The 24,780-nt window shown below is 49.1% G+C and overlaps 1 protein-coding gene across 5 annotated transcripts in view; it reads right to left on the minus strand.

The window, feature by feature from the left end:
* Window positions 1-2,407: 2,407 nt before the first annotated feature.
* Window positions 2,408-24,780, minus strand: part of TENM4 (teneurin transmembrane protein 4) — a 2,813,748-nt gene continuing 2,791,375 nt past the window's right edge. For all 5 annotated transcript variants that reach the window (XM_072794810.1, XM_072794811.1, XM_072794814.1 and 2 more), the window contains 5 exons: window positions 22,773-23,008; window positions 19,023-19,319; window positions 15,711-17,325; window positions 10,594-10,736; window positions 2,408-7,959 (listed from right to left, as the gene is read on the minus strand). In XM_072794810.1, the coding sequence (XP_072650911.1) occupies window positions 7,201-7,959; window positions 10,594-10,736; window positions 15,711-17,325; window positions 19,023-19,319; window positions 22,773-23,008 (3,050 nt within the window). In that variant the 3' untranslated portion in view covers window positions 2,408-7,200. The remainder of the gene's footprint in view (window positions 7,960-10,593; window positions 10,737-15,710; window positions 17,326-19,022; window positions 19,320-22,772; window positions 23,009-24,780) is intronic.

Here is a 24,780-nt window from a genome sequence, read left to right on the forward strand (position 1 = left end):
GAGGTTCAACTCAAAAAAAAAAAAAAAAAAGGTTCAACTCAGACACTTCTTCCCTGGATATGGGAAAAGGCATATTGATGCTGACTTTTTTTTTTTTTTTAAGAGAGGGGAGGGAGAGAGAGAAAGAGAGACTCTTAAGCAGGCCCAAGGAGGACTCAGTTTCATAACCTTGATATGACCTGAGCTGAAATCAAGAGTCAGACATTTAACCAACCAAGCCACCCAGGTGCCTCTAGTACTACTCACTTTTAAAGTCTTTTTAAAGTTTCATAGGTTGGGGCAGCCCTGGTGGCTCAGGGGTTTAGTGCCGCCTTCAGCCCAGGGTGCAATCCTAGAGACCTAGGATTGAGTCCCATGTCAGGCTCTCTGCATGGGGCCTGCCTCTCCCTGTGTCTCTGCCTCTCTCTCTCTCTCTCATGAATAAATAAAATCTTAAAAAAAAAAAAGTCTCATAGGTTGAGCTTTCTGCACCACTTCCTTGGAGAATGTGAAAGAGTGAATCACATGCAGAACTTGGGGGCGGGGTTAGGGAGGTGGGGGTGGGGCCCATGGGGAGAAGACCCTCTCTGTGCTCCGCAAAGAAAGCAGCTGCAGCTAGTTTGCCAGGGAAGCAGTGGAGAAGGAGCAGCACCCAGTTTGGAGGGGTGCTTCTCTTTCAGAAGGGAACAGGAGACAATCCCTACTCTTTCTTTTCTCCAAATATACTAGAGAGAGTGAGCCCCTAAGGCAAAGGGAAAGCTGAACCTCAGGGTTCACACACAAGGATAATCCAGTCTTGGAAAGTCACTGGCATGTGGCAGGTATTCAATGAGTGTCTTCTGAGAGGGGAATGAACAGCAATAGGGCTCCAGGAGTACCTTTCGACTGGGCCTGAAGAAGCTGTGAAAGTCCATGGGCACATTTTGGGTGGGAGCGGTTCATTCTTATGCAGCTGACGGAGGAAGACCTGGGAGGGTAGATGGAGGAGGGCTTGATACACCTGCTCTACTATCTGGCCGAGGTAGGTTTCATGGGCTCAGCTCATCTGAAGTGCCTTGCTAAGTAGTTTACTGGGTACACAATATACAGAGAGTGTAGTCAGCAGTGGTTGTCAAAGCGTGAAGGGATATCAGTGTCCCCTGGGAACATGTTAGACGTACAAATTAATGGGCCCTAGACCCATTGATTCAGAAATTCTGGGAGGAAGGACCCAGCCGTCTGTTTCGATAAGTCCTGCAGGTGAATCTGATGAAGGCCAAAGGTTGAGAAGCACTTGTGTAGTGGGAAGAGTACTGTACTTTGGACAGAAGGTGGGCGGGTGGGCTGGGGAGGTACGCATGAGGTAGAAAACTTACCTGGGAGAAAGCCCGTTGTGCTTTGAGTGTTGTGCGGTGTTGCATACAGTGTCCTCTGAGGTGATGCACCCTCATACCCTCATTAGGGATGGGATACCCAGGCTCAGAGGGGTTAAAGGACTTGCTGAGATCTCATAGTAAGTGCTGGAGCCAAGTTCCACACCCAGTTTGGCCCAACTCCAAAAATGGAATAGGATTTTTTTCCCACCACCACAGGTGCCTCCCAGCACTACCACAGGGTGATGGTCTGGGGAGCAGTACCTGGGGAGCCGCAGGCTGTTTCAGGAGGTGGGGGAGCCTGAAGCTTCCCAGAGGGCCTGGTGATGGGGTCAGAGTGGGCTAACGAGAGGGCACGGAGGCCTTCTGCTTTTCCTCTTCTGCCCAATGACTTGAATTTTCATAAGGTTTGCCATTCACAACAGGGAGCTGGGCTTAGCAAATGTACTTTCTGAAGTGACCAGCTGTCAACCCTGACTTCTAGAGCTGAGAGGCTAAATGTGAGGTTAAGTGAGAAATGCAAGGTGAAAAGTTACCTGTATGCTGTGATTATAACGACCTTAGTTATTTTTAAAGATACGTTAGGAACATACAGAGGAAAGAAAAAAAGTGCTAAAGGAAATTTTTGTCCTTTTTTCCAAGTTGTATTATGTGGTTATAATAATTTGCATGATGACTATGCATTCGTTTATTTTCAAAAGTGCAACTAGCAGAATAGGGGACAACTGTGTGCCCAGTGGCTCTCTCTGCAGGGCAGTGTCGGGTTCTCCTGCCCCTCGGAGTCTGTCCCTGGGGCCAGTCAGGACCTCAGCTGGGGGAGGGCATGGCCTGGGAGAGCAATGGGGGCACAGCTGATGTCAGGGATGCTTTGACATTCATCAGGCTAAGCCCCAGGGTCTTTGTGGCCTCTGGAAATGCCTCTCCAGACAGCTGTCACCTACATGGCTTATGAGGGACTCTGGGGCTGTGAACTCGAATCTTTCAGGTCATCCTGAGAACAGTAGCATCCAGAAGTGCAAACTCAGAGGACTGGCTCAAGGCAGTCATTACTCTCCAAACAAAGGTGACCAAACACCTTAAACACAAAATATTCTTTTATTTGTCAACGAAGGCTACACGGGATCACTTCTGGTTTTGTTTTTATGCCTTTTTTTTTCTTTTTTCTAGAAGGTATCTACATCTGCATTTATTTACAGCCTTGTCGGTATTTACACAGTCAAGAATACAGTGTTAGAAACACAAAAGTGTTGAGAAAAAAACTTCTCAAAATTAGTTCCAGACTTCAGGAAAACTATTTCCACATGGTAAGGCCAGAGTCTCCAGTGTTGGTCGTCCAAAGGCAGCTTGGGAGAGTCCTTTTGCCAAAGCTGCGGGTTCGGAAATGTTCAAGAACAGGCAGGTTTAGAAAAGTGGGACTCCGGGGTTGGGTGAATGCAGGGCTGCCGGGCACCACCACACATCTGTGACTCAGCTTCTGCCGGGGGAGCTGAGCCTGCCTGAGGGTTGGTTCTCTGCTGGCAATTTGCCCTCAGAATCAATCACATGTTCTTGGGGACCAAGAAGTCACCCAGCGTCATGCCTTTGGCATTCCAGAGGGGGTAAGAAACCCAACGTGAGACCCACCCAGGCCTCCCCCCACTCTGATCTTCCACATTCATGATGAAACCTAAGAGCTACCGCTGTCTGGGGCGGTCAAGTACACAGGGCTGGTTTTTGAGAATGTAAAGGTTAGAGAGGATAAAGTTTCTATCACCTGAGCAATGAGTCTTTAAAATGAGTTTGCTGTGTGTTTTTTTTTTTTTTTTTGAAGGTTAAATGAAAGGGCCTTTAAACTACAGAGTTCTTTCTTTTAATCCCCTCCCGTCCAATAAAATATAGACAAGCATATAAACCTAGCTGGGAATTATGAACCTTAAAGGGAAGGCTTCCCTAGCTGGGAAGTTCTAACATGGATCCCAACAGAAAGAAGAGACTGGGTTCTTTCTGGGACCTCTCAGGAGGCAGGTCCCAGCTCAGGACCAGAAGCCAGAGCCTGGGCTGAGTGGCTGCTATGAGGAATGAAGAGGAGATCCAACTGTGAGCACCGGGAGCTCAAACCCCAAAGCCCGGGATCCTGCAGAGTCCTGGCGAGCTCCTTCCTCCTGGGCACCAAGCTCAGCATCCCTGCCCTTGTTGCGTGGCAACCACAACTACGGGGCTGCAGATGTGAAACTGAATTCTGAGATTTCACATCGAAAGCCCTGTCTTTGCATAATGAAAACTGCCACCTGTAAAGGTGATACTTAAAGGTCACAGCTGAAAGGTCCTTTATAATTTTTTTTTAAGCGAACGTCATTCCTTGTTATGTGTCTCTAAAAACACTGCCCAGTGTTAATCCCCTTCCTTGCCTCTCCATCCCCTTCTGCTTCTGCCCTGCCCTATCCTGATTATTTCAACCGTTTTCTACTTTGGTCAGTTTCCTAGGGATTTGTTTCAAATTTTCCATTGCTAGGTAGACACCAGGCACTGGGCTGGCTGTTCCTTGGGTTAATTCGCAGCCAATGACTGAGAGGGGCCGACAAAGCTGAAATTCACCACAGGAGTTTCTTCCCCTTCCTTCCCTTGTCATGGCTCTGATCTCCATTGATGTCTGTCTGGAGGGTGGGTTAAAAAAAAGGAAATCTCACCCTATGAAAAACCAAGCTGGGGAATCATTAAAGTCCTGTTTAAAACAATGGCAGAGGGGCTGAAAGTCAGGGGCTGATGGTAGCTGTGGAAGGTAGGGAAGAAGGCAGGAACTCTTTCAGAATAAACCCTTTTCTATTAGAGGGCACAGAAGCTGACATCCTGTAGGATCATGAATGGGGGGGCGGTGGCAGTGAGGGAGGGCTGGTGGCTCCAAGAAATGGATGTCTGGGTTGCTTAGCGCCAAAAGGGTAGGTGCCATCAAGGATGGAATTTGATGCTTGGAAGCCACTCAGTGGGCCCAGGCAACTCTGGCCTATGCCTTCAGACTCACTCTTGCTGTGAGATTGGGACTGCTGGTCTCAGCAGCACAGACTGAGAATGGAGGCACTGTGTCACCTGCTGGCCCGGATGGAAGCCAACTCAGAAAGGCCAAAGCCAGAAGCACCAGCTCCAGTGTGAAACTGCGGTGCATAATGCTGCCTACCCCACACCTGAGATCTTTTCTCTAGAGTTTGGGAATGTTTCAACTTCTCCCCGCACAGATGCTGGGCCTCCTCGGTTGGAGGTCGCCCAAGAAAGGTAAAACATTATTCATTTACACAAAAGGAACACACAGCAATTCTCTGTGTTTTTGATCTTTAAAAGTCCATACTATTACTTTGGTGGGGGGGTGGTGGTGGTGGAGGGTCAGAGGGTTGGGAAGGGTGTAGGGAGATGATTCATTCCCTTGGCTCCTGTGTTGTCTCTGACCTCCAAGTGGATGTCCCGCAGGTCTTGCCTAGTGTCAGGCAGCCAGGATAGAACTGACCAGCTAGGCTACTGGGCAGGAGAGCTTCACCCAAGGGCTCCTTATATCAAGAGTATTCTTTGAGAGGCATAAGTCTATTTTGGATTAAAAAAAAAACCCATGTGTTCTTCAGGCCAAACTGCTTTCCATCCCATCCAAGAACGATCCTGCTGCATGGGAGCCTGCCACCGACTCCCAGGGACCAGGCATCGTGGGGCCCGAGGAGCACTACATCTGACTCAGGGGGGCTCCGGACCCAGTGGACAAACAGGCCAAGGTGCGCTGTTGCAGCAGTGTGACTTTTTTTTGGAAACAGGAAGAGCACTTAGCGAAACGTATCCTCTGATCCCAGTGGAATGACGTAAGGCGAAACCTCCTCTCCCAAGCAGTTGCGCACGCCTCCTTCTGCCAGGCAGAAACCAGGCTACGCGCTGCTCCGATTCTCATTGCAGTGAAGACCTTCTTGGTTTCATTAACTCGTGCAATATTCTGAAGACTCCGTGAGTAAGGCTATAAAGGTGCCATGAGCTTATCAGTCCAACAAGGTTTCCACAGGGGATAGCTCAGACTCAGAATTCATTTTCCACACTTAATGTAAATGTAACCCATAAAAGTCCCATTTTTCTAAGAAGCCCAGCTCAGAAGGAAGCATTTGGCTTCCCCTCCTGCTCTCCCAGAACCTCCTGTGAGTGGTAATGATGATGGTAATTAGGCAGACGAACCAGATGCAAGGGGCTTCTACCTCTTGCTGCTACTCTTCCCTCCTCTTAATGCTTCCCTGGCCCATTGGCTGCTGCATCTCCCTGGGCATGCGCCCCAGGGGTGGGTTGTACCCATTCCCTAGAGGGCAGCCGCCTCTTCCCGACGTCCTCAGGCATAGGTCTTCACAGGGACAACTGTAGCCTGGGCTCCCTGATGTGTGTGAGCATAGGCCTGGGGAACCGACCCCAGTCCTGGGGCAGCAGAGGGGCAGGTGAGGGAGGGGGTTCGGTGACACTGCCAGGCCACACCAAATTACCTCTTTTCTCCTTTCTCCTCAGTGTCTCTTTAAAACCCTGGACGGACTCCTCTAGAGAGGAAGCTGTTTTAGAAGTACTTCACAGAAGGAATTTCCTGAATGCCTCACCTGCTGCATCCCAGCTGTGCTACTGGCCCATGTATGGGAGGCAGAGAAGCCTTCAGGAACTGGTGAGAAGACGCTTGGTTTATGCCTTCCTCTCTTTGGCTGACTTTTTCTTAAGCATCTTTCCAGAATCAAAGGCCACCAAGCACCTCTCTCCATACTCCTATTTCTCAGTGGTGGAGCTGAGCAGTGGAGGGAAGATACCCAAAGTCATGGGGAGAAAGTTTCACCCAGGAAGGCAGGCTGGTACCTTTGCCGCCACTGCCATCCTTTTGCCACAGGTGGCCTGGCCCTCCCTGGACCTTGTGCCCAGGTGGAGGGTGGCTGAGCCGTGCTGGTTCTCACATCTGACTTTGGGAGAGAGGAAGAGATGAATAATAAGGAACATCATGGGAAGACCGACCAACCACAGACATCCTGGGTGCCTTTACCTTTTGGGAAGGATGAGGCTCTTAGTCCCAGGATGTTATGTCACCAGACTGGGGGAAAGGACCTGGGGGACACTTTCTCCATCCCATCATGAGGCTGGCACCAACAACTACACAGGATTTGCAAAAGGGGTTGGGGGTTTCATTTAGCATCAAAATATAAAGCTTGGACAGGAGTTTGGGGCAACTTGAAAAAAGGTGCTGAGTGACACCACAAAATTCCCCAGAGCAAGATGAAGACATCTGTGATCCTCCAGAGGCACAGAACACAGTGAGTAAAAAGCCACCACTTGTCTGTGGGAGCTGAGCCAAAAATCCTCAGGTCCTGCAGACCCTCCTTTCCAGGCCCCCTCAGAAGTTTGGTACTAGCCCATTACTCTCTACACCCCTCACTCCTGCCAGACCCCCACGGAAGAAAGGTTTGCACATGAGACAAATTAGCACAGACACTTGTGTCTCACATCACACCGGGTACCTAGGGACAGACAAGGACACACCTCAGGAGATGCGTCTCAGAGAGGAGAAATGTACCCTGACGACAGGGAAAAATCCTCAAGGAACAAAAGACAATAGAGTTTTCATTGTGATCACACTACAGAAAAAAAAAAAATACCTTCTGTTCTTTGCAAAAAATGTGTGAAGGCCAAATTTGTGTTTTTCTTTTCTTAAAAAAAAGGATGTTGCATGAGTTACAATGCAACCAGTATCTTTTTTTTTGTTTGTTTGTTTTCTGCACTTGTTAAAAAAATGATTTTTTTTCTTTTTTTCCTTTTTTTTTTTTTTTTTAAAGTACAACACAGTCAGGTGTGTGGCCACGGAAGAGTAGGTGTCTTTGGCAAGAAGTGCAGGCCGTGGTCCTCTCTGTCACCTCCGGCCCATCTCGCTCTGTCTCATGAAGTGGATGTTGTTGGCGCTGTCTGACAGTTCTGGGTACTGCTCCACGGAGATCACGAAGAAGCCGTCGTAGCCTTGAACCCGCCCTGTGTTCAGCGCCTGCTGCTTTTCCCCCTCTGTCCAGGCCCGCAGACCTTCCTCCCCTTCCCGAAGTCGCTGCTGCTCGCGGGCCCACGCCTGGCGCACGGCCCTCTGCCGGGCCAGCTCCAGCACCCGCGCCTTCTCCTCATCCAGCGTCGTCCCGTAGCGAGTGCTCAAGCACAGCGCCCCGTACTGGAGCTGGATGTCCGTGTAGCGTCTAGTCCTGCCATTGAGCATCGTGTTGATCTGGGACACGGTGACATTGACGCCATTCTCCAGGGTTCGCCGCCCTCCACTGAGGCCCAGGATGGCCAGGTCGCCTTCTGAAGGCCCTGGTTTCACGAAGTAATGGGTGTCCACCCCATCAATGGTGAAGTGCAGATTCTCTAGGTAGTGGGCGTTGTTCAAGATGGCAGCAACCCTCCTCCCATCCTCGTTGGCCACACTGATGATGTCTGTGGTCACTCGGCCATCCTTCAAGGCAAACTTGACCCCTTTGCCGAAGACTGAGCCACTGGATGCAAACTTCTTTGTCTCCGGGGCCTGTTGGCAGCTGGTGATTGTGGAGCCATAGAGCTGGTCAAAACGTTCTAGGGTGACAAAGGCCTTGAGCTGCTTCTGCACTTCACACTGTACGCCGAGGATAGACTGACGGGAGAGGAGAGAAAGAGACAGAGAAAGAGAGAGAGAGAGAGTGAGACAAAGGGGAAACCTCTCCCTCAACAGCCTGAAGGGTCAGCTTACATTACTAAGTCAAATCTAAAATCTATACATATTTATTAACCAGTAGCACCTAGCCCTACCACTGACCACTAGAACATTCCACCATCCTTCACCCATCTATTCACCCATCCTTCCATTAGGAAACTGTTCATGGGACATCTATCTACTCTGTGACATGTCCTTTTCTGGGCACTGGAGGGACACCAGCAAGACAGACAACATCCCTGCCCTTGAGGAACGGTGTTAGTAGGACACACTTGCAGAAGATGGGGCCAAGGAGGAACCCGTTTAGTGGGGAAAGACAGATTTAAAAACAAAAACTCTAATCAAATGTGGATAACTGGTGGTCTAAGAGAAGTAGTAGTAATAACTATAGCTCATATGTCTTGGTCTTGGAGCAAAAGAAGTCACATTCAGTATCTCACTTGATCTCCACCATAACTTTATATAGTAGGTACTGTTATGACTGATTTTACATTTAAGAAAACTAAGTCTCTGAGAAGTTGTAAAGGACCCACAGTTCTAATACTAGTAAGTATTCAAGCCAGCATTTGAACTTAGGTCTGTCCAATTGTTGAGGTTCAGTTTCAAGGCTCAGATCGTCTCTGCCTGAAGGTGGAGGAAGGAGGCGAAGAAGGTGGGGTTCAAGGACAGATCCATGCTTGAGCTGAAATCTGTAGGATGATGTAAGACAGAGGAATGGCAAGGAATGCGTTCTTGGCAAGAAGGCTTAATAAGAGGAAAAGTGGTGATTTATATAAACCCTCTTACCCTGTTATTGTTCTCTGTCATGTTAGGAATGAGTTTTAAGGAGGGCCTCTGCCCCCATGGTGCTTCCTAGGGGCTCCTCAGATGCCCCTGCTCTTGGCTGCTCTGCGGGACAGATTGGGCCCTGTCTCCGTGTCATACCCCCTAGCAGTCCCTCCCGGGGCTCAGGGAGCTTGGCAAAGCCACGTGCGGGCAGGCTCCGAGGCCTTATCCGCAAGTCAGGGAGATGGCTTTAGAAACAGGCCCAACGGCTTCTCACTGAAATTAAGTCCTCTTTATAATTAATAGAACCCTGTCTGTGAACAATTATTTCCTAGAGTTTCACGAAAGCTGGAGTGCTCAACAACAAAGATCTCCGATGCTTGCCAAGGGCAGAAATCAATAATTCATTGACAGGCGAGGTTGGCAAACAGGCCGTCAGAGACTGGGGCTCTGCGCTGGGGAGAAGGGAAGCGGGGAGGAGCTGAGCTGCTGGAATCCGCCCCCGGCGCAGCCAGGTCGGTCTAGCGGGTTAGTGGGGATTGGAGCCGGCCAGAGGGGCAGGGCTATGGCAGCAGGAAGGCGATGAGCTTTTGTGGTGGGGCACACTGGGTTCTCTTGCCTTTCCCACTGAGTGACCTTGAGCAAGTTCCTCTCTGAGCTCTGGTCTCCTCAGCTGTAAAGTGGGAGAAAATGCTCACAGGGTTGTCTACTTCTCTCAACCATTTGTTCATTTGACGAAAGTTTTGGTGCTGGGAAGTAAAGTGGGTCCCAGATAAGACCCAGTGTTTGCCTTCTTAGGGCTCACGGTCTAGTGGAGAAACAGGAAAGAGAACAGGAACTAAAGCAAAGTGTGGTGGGTGCTTTGAGAGAGGAGAATATAGGGTGCCACCAGAGCCAAGAGGTGCAGAATCCCGTTCTCCAGAGTCTAGAGGAAGGAGGTAGCTAGGGTGAGGACTAAGGAATCAGGCTGGAGTATGATATGGATGCATTAAGTTTCTGGCTGCCAGTGGCATGCCATCTATCTAACTTGCTTCCTCCCTGGAAGGTTCCCCTGCAGGCCTGGTCTCTGCCTGATTCATCCCTGCATTCACTGGGTGCAGCCCAGTGGGGCATGGAAAAGCCAGCTCCTAGTACATATATAATGTAGAGGGAAGAAGGTGGTTGGGGAGGGAGAAATGAACCAAAGGATGCCCGAAGTGAGGTGTGGGATAAAACTGTCTTTAAGGACCCTTACTTATAGCTATATAATTCTGTGAGTCTTTAAAACTGGGTCATAAAAGGAACACAAGAGAAAGTAACATTTGTTTGAATGCCTACAGACAGGTCCCAGTTTGAATCCCAGCTCTACCCTTTCCCTTGCCGTGTGGCACTAGAAAGCCTCGGGCATTAAATCTGTAAAATGTGAACAGTAATACCAGGGGATATTTGTGAGTTAACTTGTGTAGAAGACCTCAGGCAAGTTCAGGTGCACTGGGGTTCTCAGAAAATATCACATTTGTATTTAGAACACACACCTTCCCTCCTTGCGCTTTTGCTCTGGGCAGAGACAAAGACTCATTGTTTTTGGAGAATTCCAAGCTCAGCGTAACAGAGAAAACTTAATAGAGCTTATGTGGGTCTGTGTGCTGTTCCAGCCCGGCCGCAGTGGCTTGCCAGTGGTAGGGTATCTGCTGCACAGTTTCTAGCTGGCACTGTGGATGCACCACATCGGTCTCTATCAGGGGCCCATGCTTTCCTGAAAAGCTTCATAGGACCCACTCCTATAATGTCTGAATGGCCCAAGGGTAGGCAGCTATGTGTGTAAATTACCTTGCTGTTGTCCCACTCCTGAGTTTTCATCTGGGTGTGGATGAGCTCGTAGGAGGGTTCCATGGCATCCATGTCTGGCTTGGGGTAGCCAGGAATCACATTGTGTAGCTGGAATCCAAAGGTGAGGAGCCAGCTGTTCACATCTGGGTGGGAGAGAAGCAGACATGTCCTCATGGAGTAAGTGGACCTCAGAGGTGACATATCCCAATAAATGAGCCTAGAGTTAGGCTGCAGGGGTGGGGTGAGGGGGTGGAGGGTTGCAGGTGGGACAATTAACTGGTACAGGCACTCTGGAAAACTCTCATGGTTATAAAACTGCACGTATTCTCAGGACCTAGTATCTCCCTTCTAGGTACGTATCCAAGACAGCATGTATCCAGTAGAGCTTATGTTCCCAGGTCCCCTGTTCTGTCTGTCACTCCATCTCCTGGGACCTTGGCCTCACACCTGGGGATGGGGGGAGATACCTCCACATCCTCCCCAAGCATCGGCAGGACACACTTGCAGAGGACAGACACACCCAAAGGGAAGATGTAAATGAATGTTTTCCAAGAGAAAACTCACTTAAGAAACAAGCAATGAGATGGCCTGTACCAAAGATCAAAGAGTCCCACTCAACCCCACCCCTACCCCCACCCCTGCCCCATCTTACCTTTCATTTATTCTCGGACATGACCGCAAAGGAAGTCACTCAACCTCCCTGTGCCTTCATTTTCCAATCTTTAATACTGGGCTTGAGGATCTAGCCCCATAGGCACTGGTTTCATTGATATTATAACATTCCTGGGGGGTTACTAATTATAAAGTATTAGGTAGAGGGACAGAGGATTTTCCCATGAGCCCATTGAGAAGCAGAATCAGGGAAGCCAAGACGTAAGGAAAAGAAAGAAGGTGGGCACCTTCTTGTCATCGGCTACCTGGCCCACTGCTGCTGAATGTGCCCAGGACCATGCTACCCACTCAGGACCCTGAAGGAGAGACGAGACGTGGGCATGCAAAGTATCGACACAAGAAAAAAAAGATGAGAGGAGGACAGAAGTCTTTCAGTTGGGTGGGCTGACAAGTCTTCACAGACATTGAAAGCTGTACACATTTTGTGAGGCTTCAGCAGAGACGAAGGGGGCGCTTCGGGCAAAGACCGTAGTACAAGGCAAGGCCTGGAGAGGGGAGGTGAGTGCAGGGAGTGTTCAGGTAATGGGAGAGCAGTTTGGCGAGGCAGAGAGAGAACCAGAAAGAAAACCGGGCTGGAGGAGGAAGAGCCTGGGATGGCAGGTGGGAGCTGATTGGGGGCCTACAGGAGACAGCCAGCCAGCCTGCGTCCCAGCATGGCTCAGCCTTCCTGGAGAAGGGGGCATCTGGAGATGCTAAAGCATTTGTTGAGCAGAGACTCAGAATTCAGGGTCTGGGGTGGGAGGGATGGAGCGCTGAGCCTCAGAGCTGGCACTTCTGGGCTCTGGGTATGCAGGCCTGCTTTTGGCTTCTTCCAAAGGAGACACATCCTTGGTCAGGGAGGCCCTGCTCAGGGTCCAGGCATCAGTGGAACTGTCTTCCCCTAGTACCCACTGAGGGCACCCCAGGGATAAAGAGTGTCCTTTGGTGTCCCTGCCACCATTGCATCCCATGCTGTCTTCCCATTCGAGAGCCTCATGCTTTCCTTTATTTTTGTTTATTTTTTTTGTGTTTTGGATGTCCCAGAGCCCCTCTCTTGGGTGTGAAACCTGGAGGTACTGGGGTGGAGGGAAGGCAGGAGGGGCAGCTTAGAGACCCAGGTTCTATTTCTAGAAAGATCACATAAGGGAAAGAGCATGATGAGGCAAGACAAAACCCAGGTCCAAACTCAGGCTCCCCGGCTTGCAGACTGTGTGAACTTGGATAGTTTCCTGTTCACCTCTCCGAGGTTCAGTCTCCTCCTCTGCAAATTGATGGTAGAAGTGGTTTTCACCAGGCCATGGAGAACGCCAGTAGTCCTACCCCTCTGGGCAGCCATCATGCAGCAGGAACCCTTCTAAGTCTGTTACAGGAAGGATCACGTTTACTATACTCTGAAGTCCCAGCTCGGTTCCTGGCCCAAAGAAGGTTCTTTGTGTTCCTTTAAACCCAGGCCTCTGAGTCCCTGGACCCCCGTTTCCTCATTTGTGATACGAGGCACTTGGACAAGCTTCCCTCCAAAGTCCCTTTCCTCACCGGGTTTTTGCGAATCTCTGATTCTATGAATCGTGGCAGATGGTTTTTTAGGAAATTAAAACAAACAGAACGGCGGGGGTGGGGTAGATCCCCTACGCAGCCATTTCGCCCGAGGCTGAGAACCTACATCTGAATTTGTAGTCGGAAAAGAAAACTTCTATGAGGAATGCTACAAATTCCCAGGAAACCAGGGGGCTGAAAAGAGGGCTGGGTCTTAATTGTAAGTGATGGAAGGTAGGAACATTTCTCATTATGCCTTTAGGAAAAAGTGCTGAAAATTGATTTATTCATTGGTTTTTCAACAGCATTTTTCTGAAGGGTTGGGAATTTTACTCTTCCTTTTTATGACACCAGAGATAGACCTTTTCCTCAAGTCAGAAAGCTCCTTTTTACCCATCAGCCCCAGACGGCAGTGTGGCCACCTGGGGCAGTGGTGCGGAACAATCCCTTTCACCGTGTGCACACTACAAAGTGAATTCCATTTCCAGAAGGAGGATTTTGGAATCAGAGCAGAGTTCTACCCCCAGCCTGGCTGCTTCTTAGTGGGCCAGTTACTTTACCACCCTGACCTTCACTGTCCTCCTCTGAGAATGGGCCCAGTGATCCCATTCACACAGGCTTCATGTGAGGGTTAGTGCAATAGTGTGTGTCATGTGTCTGTGCTGGACATTTTGTGGTTGCCTTTGCAGCATCCCATTCGGCCTTCTCACTCTTTCCTTTTGGGGTATCTGTGTGGTGGTAGCGGTGCTGATTCCACCTATGGGGGCAGCAATGGAGCATGTGATCTAGGCTGAGCCATTCAGTGTGTTTTCTTTCTCCAGCTCTACTGCTTGGTTCGGGGGTTGTCATGTGACCTAAGCCTATCCCACTGGAGTGTATCTCGGGACCAATGAAGGAAGTTTTGGGAAAAAAAATGCTCTTTTTATTGGTGTTATAGCTGGATGTGAGTGAGGTTGTATGTAACTCATGTGGAAGCCAAGAGGTTTAGTGAGAATTAGTGGTATCTTGGTTTTCAGTAGCAAAATGTTTTTCTGCACCATTTTTTTTTTTTTTTTTGACTAAAGTAACCTGCCAAGATACCTCATAAGAAACTTATTGGAGGATGAGGCAGGGGGCATGCTTGATGCAGACAGATGTAATAGAAATGTCCTCTAACTCTTCTAATTTTTCTAGGGCTGCCAGCAAGTTGAGCTTAGTGAAACCGTGTTGGGATATTTCTCTTTCCCACAGGTCCCAAGTGTGCTTTCACCACCACCCCTGCCCACCACTGTGTTCACTCTTCTGCCTCACGTGTGGAACTCCTGCTCTCAACGTGGCAACTTGGGGTACTTCTCTGAAAGAGAATCCTCCAATCAGTGTTAGCAGAAACAGGGTTCAGATTAGGCCAAGTTCGGGGGGCGAGGCAGCCACATCCCTTAGGGGCACTTATGTGAGCTGTCCCTGTCACGCTCTCTAGGCTTTTGTATATGCAGTGCTCTGTCCTTGGATTGCCTTTCTCCCCAGAACCTGATGGGTGTCCACTCCAAAGTGGGCCTCATGCATCAGTTGCTCCCTGATCGCCAAATGTGTCTCCTGTGTTTCAATGGCCATTAGCTCAAACCTTTATCCTGGGCCCCTCACACTGGACAGCAACTGTCTGTCTCCCCTCCTGCAGTGTCCATTCCTGGAGGGCAGGGGTCATCTTTCTATCCCCAGTGCCTAACACAGTGGCTGCCCAGAGGAGGCATTTGTTGAATGAAAACGAAACTGCCTTAAAATAGGGTGCAGGCATAGTTGGCATTACAGGAAAAGCAGAAGGAGGCCACCAGGTTTGCAAGTTGGGATGTGCCCGATTTTCACCAACAATGAAGTCTCTTTTATAAAAAGTGCTGGCTTTATCCAGACCGGAACCCCCATAGCTGCTCTGATGCCTGAGGTCTTCTGGCCGCTTGCTGGCTGGACTGTGGCTGCTGGAGACATTTCTGGCATGTGTGATCAATGGGGACACTTATATTCCAGTTGGTTTCATACTAGCGGAAAACAAAGCCCACTTTTTAAATCAGGAAGAACATGAGCCAGGTACTGTGCTGGGCAGGTTATAAAATGTATCTCATTTCACCCTGGCAACCATCCTATTGGGTAAGCTTTTTTTTTTTTTTTTTTCTATTTGTCCACCTGTTCTTTCCCCTTCCTCTTTCTATCCTCTTTGAATATTTTTTAGTCTTCACTTTACTTCCACTACTGACTAATTAGCTATGTCTCTGTTTTATTCTTTAGTAGTTGCTCTGGGACTTACAATATGCATATTTAATTTACCAGTGTCAGTGCAGGTGTTCTAACTTTCACTTACAGATCAGGAAACTGGAATGCAAGGAAGTAATGTTTGTGACTGTTCATAACTTAGAAATGGTTGATCCTTTACCAGTTCTGTGTCCAAATTCTGAGTTTTCCATTATATCATCCCAAATAAGAAAACGGATATTTTTTTTCTTTAGCTATACCTTCACCCACCTTATCGGGGGGGACTCCTAGCCAGCCTGATCGCTGGGTCAGGAACTTCCAAAGTGTATTCTCAGGGGCATCTCTAGTGAAACATTAGGGTGTCTGGTAAAAAAGGGGGCTTCATGCTCAAATGTTTGAGAAATAGTGGGTAAATGTATCAAACAGTTCTGTTTAGTACAGGACTTCTCAGAGCTTTTCATAAGCTACGTTGTATTATGAAAATTTAAGAATGGTGGTTGCTCTGTCAAATTAATTTGATGTCAGTACCAGTTTTCCCAGGATATTTCTCTAAACCAATGTTTCTTTAAAAATACTTTGGAAAATGCTGTTCTAAGAGAAAGACAATGTTTCTTGTTACCCCATACCAGCTTTCTCAACAAAAGCTTTCTCTCTCTTGGCAAATGACCAGAGCAGTAGTGGGTCCTGCCCTTTGAATGAGACCCAATCCTCACCTGTCATGAAGCACTTGATGTCCTGAGAGTTGCTGATGGGGTTGTTGTTTTTAAACATGTAGAGATTAAAAGGCATGATGTTACTGCTACTGAGGTGCTTCCACAACTCGTGGTCTGGGCTAGTCCAGCGACCAGCCAGCACATCATAATCCCGCCGGCCCATGTGGATGAGCTTGGTGAGAGGATCATAGAGGCCACCGTGGTACCCGATGATTATCTGGAAGTTGGGGTTGGTGTCCATATAGATCTCTCCATAGGCCGTGTACAGAATCTGTTTGATCATCAAGCCTGTTCCACTGAAGACAGCAAGAGGGGTCCCGATGTTGTCGCAAGCTATGTAAAACTCATCACCGCTGCTCAGCTCCATGGCAAAGAGGTGCCCTTGCAGATCGTAGTAGAGGGATGTGATCTCAGAGCTGGAGTGGTTGTAGAGGTGGGTGACCTTGGTGGGGTTGGTCAGGTCAGCATAGAAGAACTGCAGGTGGTGGCTGTGGCTGCTCTTGCTGGACACCCGCCGTCCCAGGCCATCGTAGCGGTACCTGACACTCCAGCCACCAGCTCGGTTGTAGGCCTTGATGAGCAGGCCAGCTGAGTTGTACTCGAAGACATCCCCACCCCGCTGCCTCAGGAAGCCATCCTCGTCCATCTTGTACTGCACATCACCCAGCCTCGTGATGCGGTCACGGAGGTCGTACCTCAGTGGGGTAAGCCGTGCACTGTTGCCAGGGCTCAGTAAGTGCAGGTTCCCATTGAGGTCATAACTGTATCGCCAGAGTGGCTTGTCATTGATGGAGACCGTCTGCAGCTGGCCATCGGCATCATACTCATAGGAGTAGCGGGTGGTATTGGCATAGGGTCCCACCTTCAACTCTTTCTTCACTACTCGCCCCATGTTATCATACTGGACAGTCATCCAGTACATGAGAGAGCGGAAAATCTCATATTGCACTTCCTTCATCCGGCCATATGCGTCGAAGTGTTTGGTGTGGGTCATGACCGCTGTAGTGATGATCTGGTTAATGTCATAGTAGATAACACCAAACTTCCCAAACTGCTCTGTCTTGCCTGACACATCATCATAGCGATAGAGATCGATGGGCAGCGGTGTCTCATTGATTACAGCCTGCATGCTGGTCACCCGGAAACTGTTGTCATAGTTATAGTCAAAACGAGCGTTGACCATGCCTTCCTCGGTGAAGCGGAAGATCTGGCGGTCAATCAGGGGCCCAATTTGACGGTAGCGGATGGTGCAGGTGAAGCCCTCATTCTGTAGGTTGATGGTCTTCAGCATGCCTGCTGTCTCGTCATAGGTGAAGCTCACCTTGGTGGTGTCATACAGCATCTCGGCTAGCTTTGACAGTTTGCCATACTTGTAGATGACCCTGCGACCGGTGCCCAGGTAGAAGGTGTGGAGGAGGTGCCCGTCCTCAGTGAAGTCCTGGATGACTGACGCATTGCCCTCGGGGGGCTGGTAGATGTTCCTGTAGTAACCCACAGACCGGATGGTCTCTAGTGTCTGCCGGGCCACATTGGGCATCGTCACGGAGGAGAGGCGGTCGTTCTTGTCAAACTCAAAGATATACTGCCTCTGGCTGTGGAGGAGCAGCACCATGGACTAGAGGGAGAGGAAAACAGAGGTGAGAGGAGGAGGCGGTGGAGGGGAAGGGTAAGTCTGTGCACTTAAGACTCAGAGGAGGGGGGGGAAAAAGGCCAAGGAAACCGATGGTTCTAAGCTATACCCAAACTGCAGCTTTCTAACCAATGCACCACAGAGTACTGCAGTGGAGATACAAATGTACTAAGATAAGGACTTCTCAGGGTGCCAGGGTGGCTCAGTTGCTTGGATGTCCAGTTCTTGGTTTCAGCTCAGGTCATGATTTCGGGGTTGTGGGATCAAGCCCCGTGTCAGGCTCAGTGCTAACACAGGGTCAGCAGAGTCTGCTTTAGATTCTTTCTCCCTCCTCCTTTCCCCCTCCCCACTTGTGTGCTCACACTCTCTCTCTCATTAAAAAAAAAAAAAAAAAAGTCTTAAAAAAAAGAAAAAAAGATTTCACTCAGCTCTTGGCCCTGGCACTCAGGCCATCTGTCTTCCTATGGTAGGCAGCCTTGTTTATTCACCCCTTTGTGTGGTACAAAAGTGACGATTTTAGTGAGTGCTGGTGTGTGAGAAAGGCTGGGAGCAGTGGCTAGCCGTATGGCAGCAGCCTCTCTCTTGGCTTCCTTGCTTCAGATTCCTTCTCAAGTCAATGTTCCTACTCAGGCAAGAATGATTTTCCTGAAACACAGCCTTGACAGTATCTCCCGTTGGCTAAACCACTTCTGTTGACTCTGTGTGGCCCATGGGCTATAGACCGCAGCTGGGAAGGGCATTTAAGGCTTTGCACGATCCGTTATGCAGGAGCAGGTCATGCACCCACGCTGGGGTGGGGCAGGCTGTGATGGGAACAGGGAGACCTGACTCCTAACAATGGGCTTCTTGTGTGGCCCCAGGAAGGTTTGTTCCCTCTGTGGGTTGGGTTTCTCAGTATGTTGGATGACCTCCAAGGTCTCTCATAGCACTACCATAGAACATGGCTCTTGGAGATGCTCACCCAGCACAGGGTGCGGAAGACTGACCACAGAGCAATCATGGCACTGGCCCTGGGCAGCTGGCCACCAAGCAGGAAACAAAGTAAAGATGTGGGTGCCAGGACCTGGGGCCTGAGGTGCAGGCTCTTTTTCAGGAATAAGTTAACAGGTAACTGACCTAGAGGCATCCAGGCAGCAAAGCTACCATTTTCTCCTATTTGAGACCTACTTTTGCTGTTAGGGCTTTTCTGATTCCTAGCCCCTGGGATGAAATAAATCCTAATCTGAAGCAGAAAAGATTTACTACAGTTATGCCTACCATTCAAAACTCAGGATTAATCACCTCCTGCTTAAGTCCTGATCCCTAGGCTTCTGCTCTATTCTCTGTGACCAGATCACCCTGTGTGTCCCAGACCTAGGTGAAGACCCCTGCCTAGGTCCAGACCCTGAGTCCTGCTCTGTGAAACCCGTTAGCGTTGGGCTTCTTCCCAGGTCCAGTCTATCATGGGAGGCTTTCACAATCTTCTGCCCCAAAACTCCCACTGGCCACACCATCACTCCGATCTACCCAAATGCTTGTCAGGCTCCTTGTTCTCTGTTGCAGATTTTTCTGAACATTATCCTTTTGGAGACCACATGTGTCTAATCCATCCCACTCAGGTCAGCAGGCTGGGCTTGGCCACGGGTTGAGCTGTAATGCCTGGCCTATGGACTAAGGCCAGTGATGGTGAGGTGGACACCTGCCTTCTCTAAATAGGTGTAGCTCCACGTCTTCCCATCAGCGAAGATCCTGGATGTGATGCGACCTGCCTGGTCATATTCCATCCTCTCAGACATGATGCCTCTCTGGACGCCAGCGATATGGCCCCCTGGGGAGTACGTCACATTGACACCATTCAGCCTGCTGCTGGGTGACCAGAGGCTGGGCCGCCCTGCCTGGTCGTACAGGATCCGGAGGGTGAACTTGCGGTGGTCATCATAGATTTTCTCGGTGCGGGTCACGCGGTCAAAGTCCAGGGACAGGAGGTTCCGGTTGTGAACCTGGGGAAGGGGTAGGAGGAAAAAATGAGTTAATCTGGACATTGAAAGCTTTGGTATGAGCAGACAGGGTGTGGGTCCTGGCTCTATCACCTGTCAGTTCCGTGAAAGGCGAATAATCATGCCAATTACATGAGGCCATTGTGAGAATAAAGTCAATGCAGGTGCTGAGCAAACAGTGGTGAGTACTGAAGACAGTGCATATCATTTCCTGATGTGTTTCTTCTAATGAGGACAAAAAAAGCAGATGCTTCTTGACTCTCTCCTAAAATGGGAGAGGCCAAGTAGGTCCAGCAAATTCACACGTGACCCCATTTCTTACGTGCCAGGGAATGTGTTTAGTGTTTGGCACTGAGGAGACCAGTAAAGGGACATGCTCCAGCTCTCCTGGCAGGTGAGTGACTGCATCTGGATGTGACTCTCACTATGGTGGCATGCCAACAAGTACTCAGGGGGCCTTTGAGTGTGTCTGCCCCTTTTTGGGGCCTTGGACTTCCCATCCTCTCTGGGGTCTTTCCTGCCCTCTGCCACCATAGTTAGGGCTCCCTGGTTGCTGGGGTCAACTCCCAAGGTGTCTTCTTCTTCCTGAAGGCCCTGGTAGGCATTGTGCATTTGAGTCTAGGACAGCTTCTCTGGCTGTGGGCTGCCTGGGGACAGACGCAGTCCTAGCTTTGGCACACTCTACTCCTGCCTCTAGGATCAGGATCCCCCTGTATGATCTCCACCTGAGCTGCTAGGTCAGCACACAATTCAGTTTCCTTTTAGGGATACAGGGCTCCCGCTAGGGCAGCAAGGTCAGGATTTTTCATAGTTTAATAAAGAAATCTACTTCAGAGGCCCACTTCTGTATTGGGATCCACCCTGTAGGCACTGGTTGCCCCTGAAACACTGCCAGCTACTCCAAAGCTAACATGCTGGTCCCCTCTCATTGGTGATAAGACTTTTGGGCACATTTTCTGACTCTTTCATTAGTCGCAAGTTAAGTTTGACAAGTCGTAAAGAAAACACAAGAAGAAAGCAGACGATGTAGGTCACATGATGCAAAAGCACACATGTGGACCACGGCAGCGAAATGCCCTGCAGGTAAAAAGGGCTCAGGTCTAGGATTTAAGGCCAGGATTCCAGCCTCAGTGCTGTGACCCACTTTTCTGTGTGACCTTGGGCAAGCGTCGTTCCCTCTGAGTCTCGTTTTTTTCCTCTGTGAAACGGCCGGGCTACTGTGAGGACTGAAGCAGCCCAAGTAAATTACCTAGTGGAGTTCTGGGTGCATGGAAGGTCCCGAATTAATGATTGCAATTATTTCCATTAAGACAGCAAATGATCACGGTCATTCTCAGAGAAAGTAGAGACATGTGCGTTTCCCCCTTCTTTCCAAACAAATTCTCAAACCTTGAAAATAAGGATTTATAATGATGTTGAGACAACTTTAGCTGTGAATGGCCTGGTTATAATAAGGTTGCCTTCCCAGGGGTAATCAAACACAATTGTAGAGCAAAAACATTGTGGCAGACAATTCCCAAGAAAAATCGGAGCGCTGGAGACTGAAGCTGTGTTCTTTGCCTGGAGGGCAAAGGAAGATTCAGGGTTTGTACCACCACCAATGATGGGGGCTATTTAAAAGCATCTTTTGCAAGGTCCCTTGTGACTGCCCCCTTAGGGGGTGCCACCCAGCCAGCTGCCCCCCTCACCCCAGCCAGAGGACCCCTAGTGAAGGGGAGCTAAACCTCTGTGGCAAAATTAATAAAATTGAATTAAGCAGCTCACTGGGGAACCGCCTAATGCTTCCTGTGCTCGGCAGTGGCGGCAATGAGATTATTTTACATCTTTCTTTATTAAAAAAGTTCCCAGTTGTATAAAAAATGAGCTCCATTATGGGGCGGCACACCCGGCTAACATTCTAATTCCACATGCCGCCACTGTGGGTGGCCATTTATTTTGGGAGGACGCAGAGATGTGGCCACCCGACTAGAGCACCATTAATCTCAGGCTGAGAGAGGGACCAATTAAAGCCTGGGAAACTTCTGGTCCAGTTCACACTGCAGAGGGGAAATCCTCCTAGCACTAATCGCTGCTGTTTATTGAGCACCTGGGGTCTACCATCACTGGGCTAGGTACTTGGAATATATTATCTGCTTTCCGCAGAGGAGTGTGAGGCGCAGAGGAGTCGCTCGGGGCTACACACGAGGCCCAGGCAGGAATCAGAGCAAGGTCAAACTTTCCGTTTAGCACATGGCCCGGGGTGCACGAGGGGCTCCTCCGTGAGGCTGCAGATGCTGGCAGGCCACAGACCGTGCAGGCAGCCAGGCCTTCCTCAGGGAACTGGAGGAAGGCTCTTTCCCACATTTGACTTTTGCTGGAGTCCTTGGCCATTGAGGAAACACAGGAAGCCTGGTTTTCTGGGTTCTAGTTGTGTGATACTGGCTATGTCAAGACAGCCCCGGCTGTGCTGCATGAGGATGCTTCTTTGGGTTTTAGGAATCAGGAACATAACATCTAGCCGGTTCTGTGGTTCCCGTCAGCCCAGCAAGTGTCTGTAGAGCACCAGGGGTCTGCAAGGTGCCGTGCTGAAAGTCAGGGTTAGTTTCTTCATTGTCCTGCTCCTCCTCACCTTCCATTCTGAAGCTGGAGGAAAAAGCAGCTGGGCGATTGGGCCTGGGCCAGAGGGAACACTCTACAGAAACATGGGGAGTGAGGCAGAGAAGGGGCTGGTTCAGGGCAGCCACACACTGAAAAGCACTCTGAACTGCCAGACCACACATGCCAACCACGGGCAGGGACAGGTGGGGTGGGAGGTCGTTTTGCTCATTGAGGAGGAGATAACTGCCTGGAAAGAGCGGAGGATGTGGCTTAGGATCCAAACAGCTAAACTGAATTCTGGTCCTGATGAATAACAGTAATGACAAAACCAATAGTAAGAAGAGCAGTAACAACAGGGGTAGGTATTATTATTGACCACTGACTGGGTGCCAGGCTCTGTATTAGGCACTTTATAGACTATTCCTAATTCTTTTTTTTTTTTTTTTGACTATTCCTAATTCTCATAGCAACTTGTCAAACTGATGGTATCCTTCCCACTTTTTTTGGAGAATGAAACTAAGGCTTTGGATGAAGGAACGGACAGTATGGATTGGCTCGAATTCAGTCAGGGTGTAACAGAAGCTGGAAATCCAACTCAGGCCCAACACCGAAGCTGGCAGTCTTTCCACAAGTAACAGCTGAAAAGATACTTGAGACTAATTCCAGGGTGGGCGGTTGGGTGGGGGGAGCTGCCTACTTGACTTTCCCCCTTTTGCAAAGGGCCCAGGAACACATTCTCCCCCAGGGCCAGTTTCAAGAAGGGAAGCTGGTTCTCCGGATTGGTCCTCGTTGTCTCTCCCTACACCCCCTCCGCGTGCCACCCTGCCAGGCCCCTGCCCCCTCCAGGGGCTGAGACCTGCCCGACCCGGCCTTGCTCACCCGCAGCCGGCGCCCGAAGACAGTGACCTGGCCCCGAGCCTGCTCCTTGCGCTGCCGCCACTCCACCAGGTTCAGGCCATTGTCGATGGGCAGCGTGACGTTCCTCTTGCCTACGGTGGGGTTGACGGTGCCAGCCAGCAGGTGGGGCTCGGTCTGCAGCGCCACCTCCATGCCGTTGGCCAGCAGCAGCCGCAGGGAGCCGTCGGCCCCGATGTAGTAGCTGTTCCGGACCTGGTCTGAGGGCGGGGAGAGGGATGGCTCTGCTCAGAGGGCTGAGGACGGCCGGAGGCGTGTACATGGCAGGGGCAGTGGTGTGTTTTTAAATGGGTTTGTCTCACTATATGTCACTGAAGAAAACTAGGAAAATAGAGGGAGATCGTCCAGGATCTCAATACCCAAAGAAAGTCATTGTAATATTTTGTACATTCCTAGACTTTAGGAGATTTCTGAATATATTTATCGTTTGAAGTAATTGCTTATAGTTTTTCACTGATCATTGTATTATTTTATTGAATATTTCTCATAAATGCTTCTCTTAAGGACTGCATAGTATTTCATTAAGTGCAAATACTATAATTTATCTAACCAACTCTCAAGTGGATATCGTTTCCAGTTTTTCATAATTACAAAGTGACACTGCAAATAAATATATTGTAAACATTATGCTAAGTGAAAGAAGTCAGACACAAAAGACCACATGATGTGTTAGTGAGTCCATTTCTATGAAATGTCCAGAAGAGGCCAATTCATAGAGACGGAAAGTAGATTAGTGAGGGAAGGGTAGAATGGAGAGTGATCGCTAATGAATATGAGCTTTCTTCTTGGGAGTGATAACAATTTTCCAGAATTAGATAGCATTAATAATTCACAACTTTGTAAATATACTAAAACCCTCTGAATTGTATTCTTTAAAAGGGTGAACTGTATGTTTTTAATTTTATAGGGTGAAATTTATAGCATGTGAATTACATCTGTATTAAAAATATACTTTTTGGATAAATCACTGTCTTCATTTTGGGTTAAGTTAGGATTACTAGGACAAAGGGTTGATCATTTTTAAGGTTCTTAATATACACCAGGTAACAATATTCTTTATAATCAGGCGAGAAATAACTCTGATACTTAAATCACTGACAAAATGTCAAATATATATATGTTTTAAGTCACTGTCTCATATATACATATATGTGCATAGATATACCAATGATTTAAAAATAATCTGATTTGGATATTTTAAACCTGATTAAAACATTTAAATTAAGATCTTTAGCTAAAAGAAACTTCTGGGGAAGAGTAACTTTCAGTTATAAAATGCACACAATTCTTTTCTAGAAATGGAAACACCTGAGTTTGTGCTGTCACCTTCTGCCTCTTGCTCTTCTTCAGCTGGTGCTTCTGTCTGCACCTGCCCCTCCTCTTCAATAACCTAAGTCCTCCCTTCAAGGCTCTGCTTAGCTGTCATCTCTTCCCAGACACTTCCCCAGTTCCTTGGTCAGAACGAATGCCTCTCCTTCCATTAGCCTCTTTTTTTTGGTTTGTTTTAAATATTTTATTTATTTATTCATGAGAGACAGAGAGAGAGAGGCAGAGACACAGGCAGAGGGAGAAGCAGGCTCCCGGTGGGGAGCCTGATGTGGGACTCGATCCCAGACCCCAGGATCACAACCTGAGCCAAAGGCAGATGCTCAACCACTGAGCCACCCAGGCGCCTCTTTCTGGGGTTCATTAGTGGTCCTGTAGCCGAGGGGTTGCAGGACTTACCACTCCGGTAGTGAAGGCATTCTCAAATACCTAAGTGCCTGCTGTGAGAGGTGCTACTGTCCAGAGATTGAGAGCATGGCTTTTGGAGCCTGGTTATCAATGTTCAAGTCCCAACCCTGCCACTCTCTTGGGCAAATTCCTTAACCTCGTGTGCCTCTGGTTCTTTATCTGTACCTTGGGGATAATAACTATACTCTTAGCTCATAGGATTAAGCGGGATAATGAATGTGAAGGGCCGAGGACAGTA

The sequence above is a fragment of the Canis lupus genome, chromosome 23 (assembly GCF_048164855.1).
Source record: "Canis lupus baileyi chromosome 23, mCanLup2.hap1, whole genome shotgun sequence".
Taxonomy (NCBI): domain Eukaryota; kingdom Metazoa; phylum Chordata; class Mammalia; order Carnivora; family Canidae; genus Canis; species Canis lupus.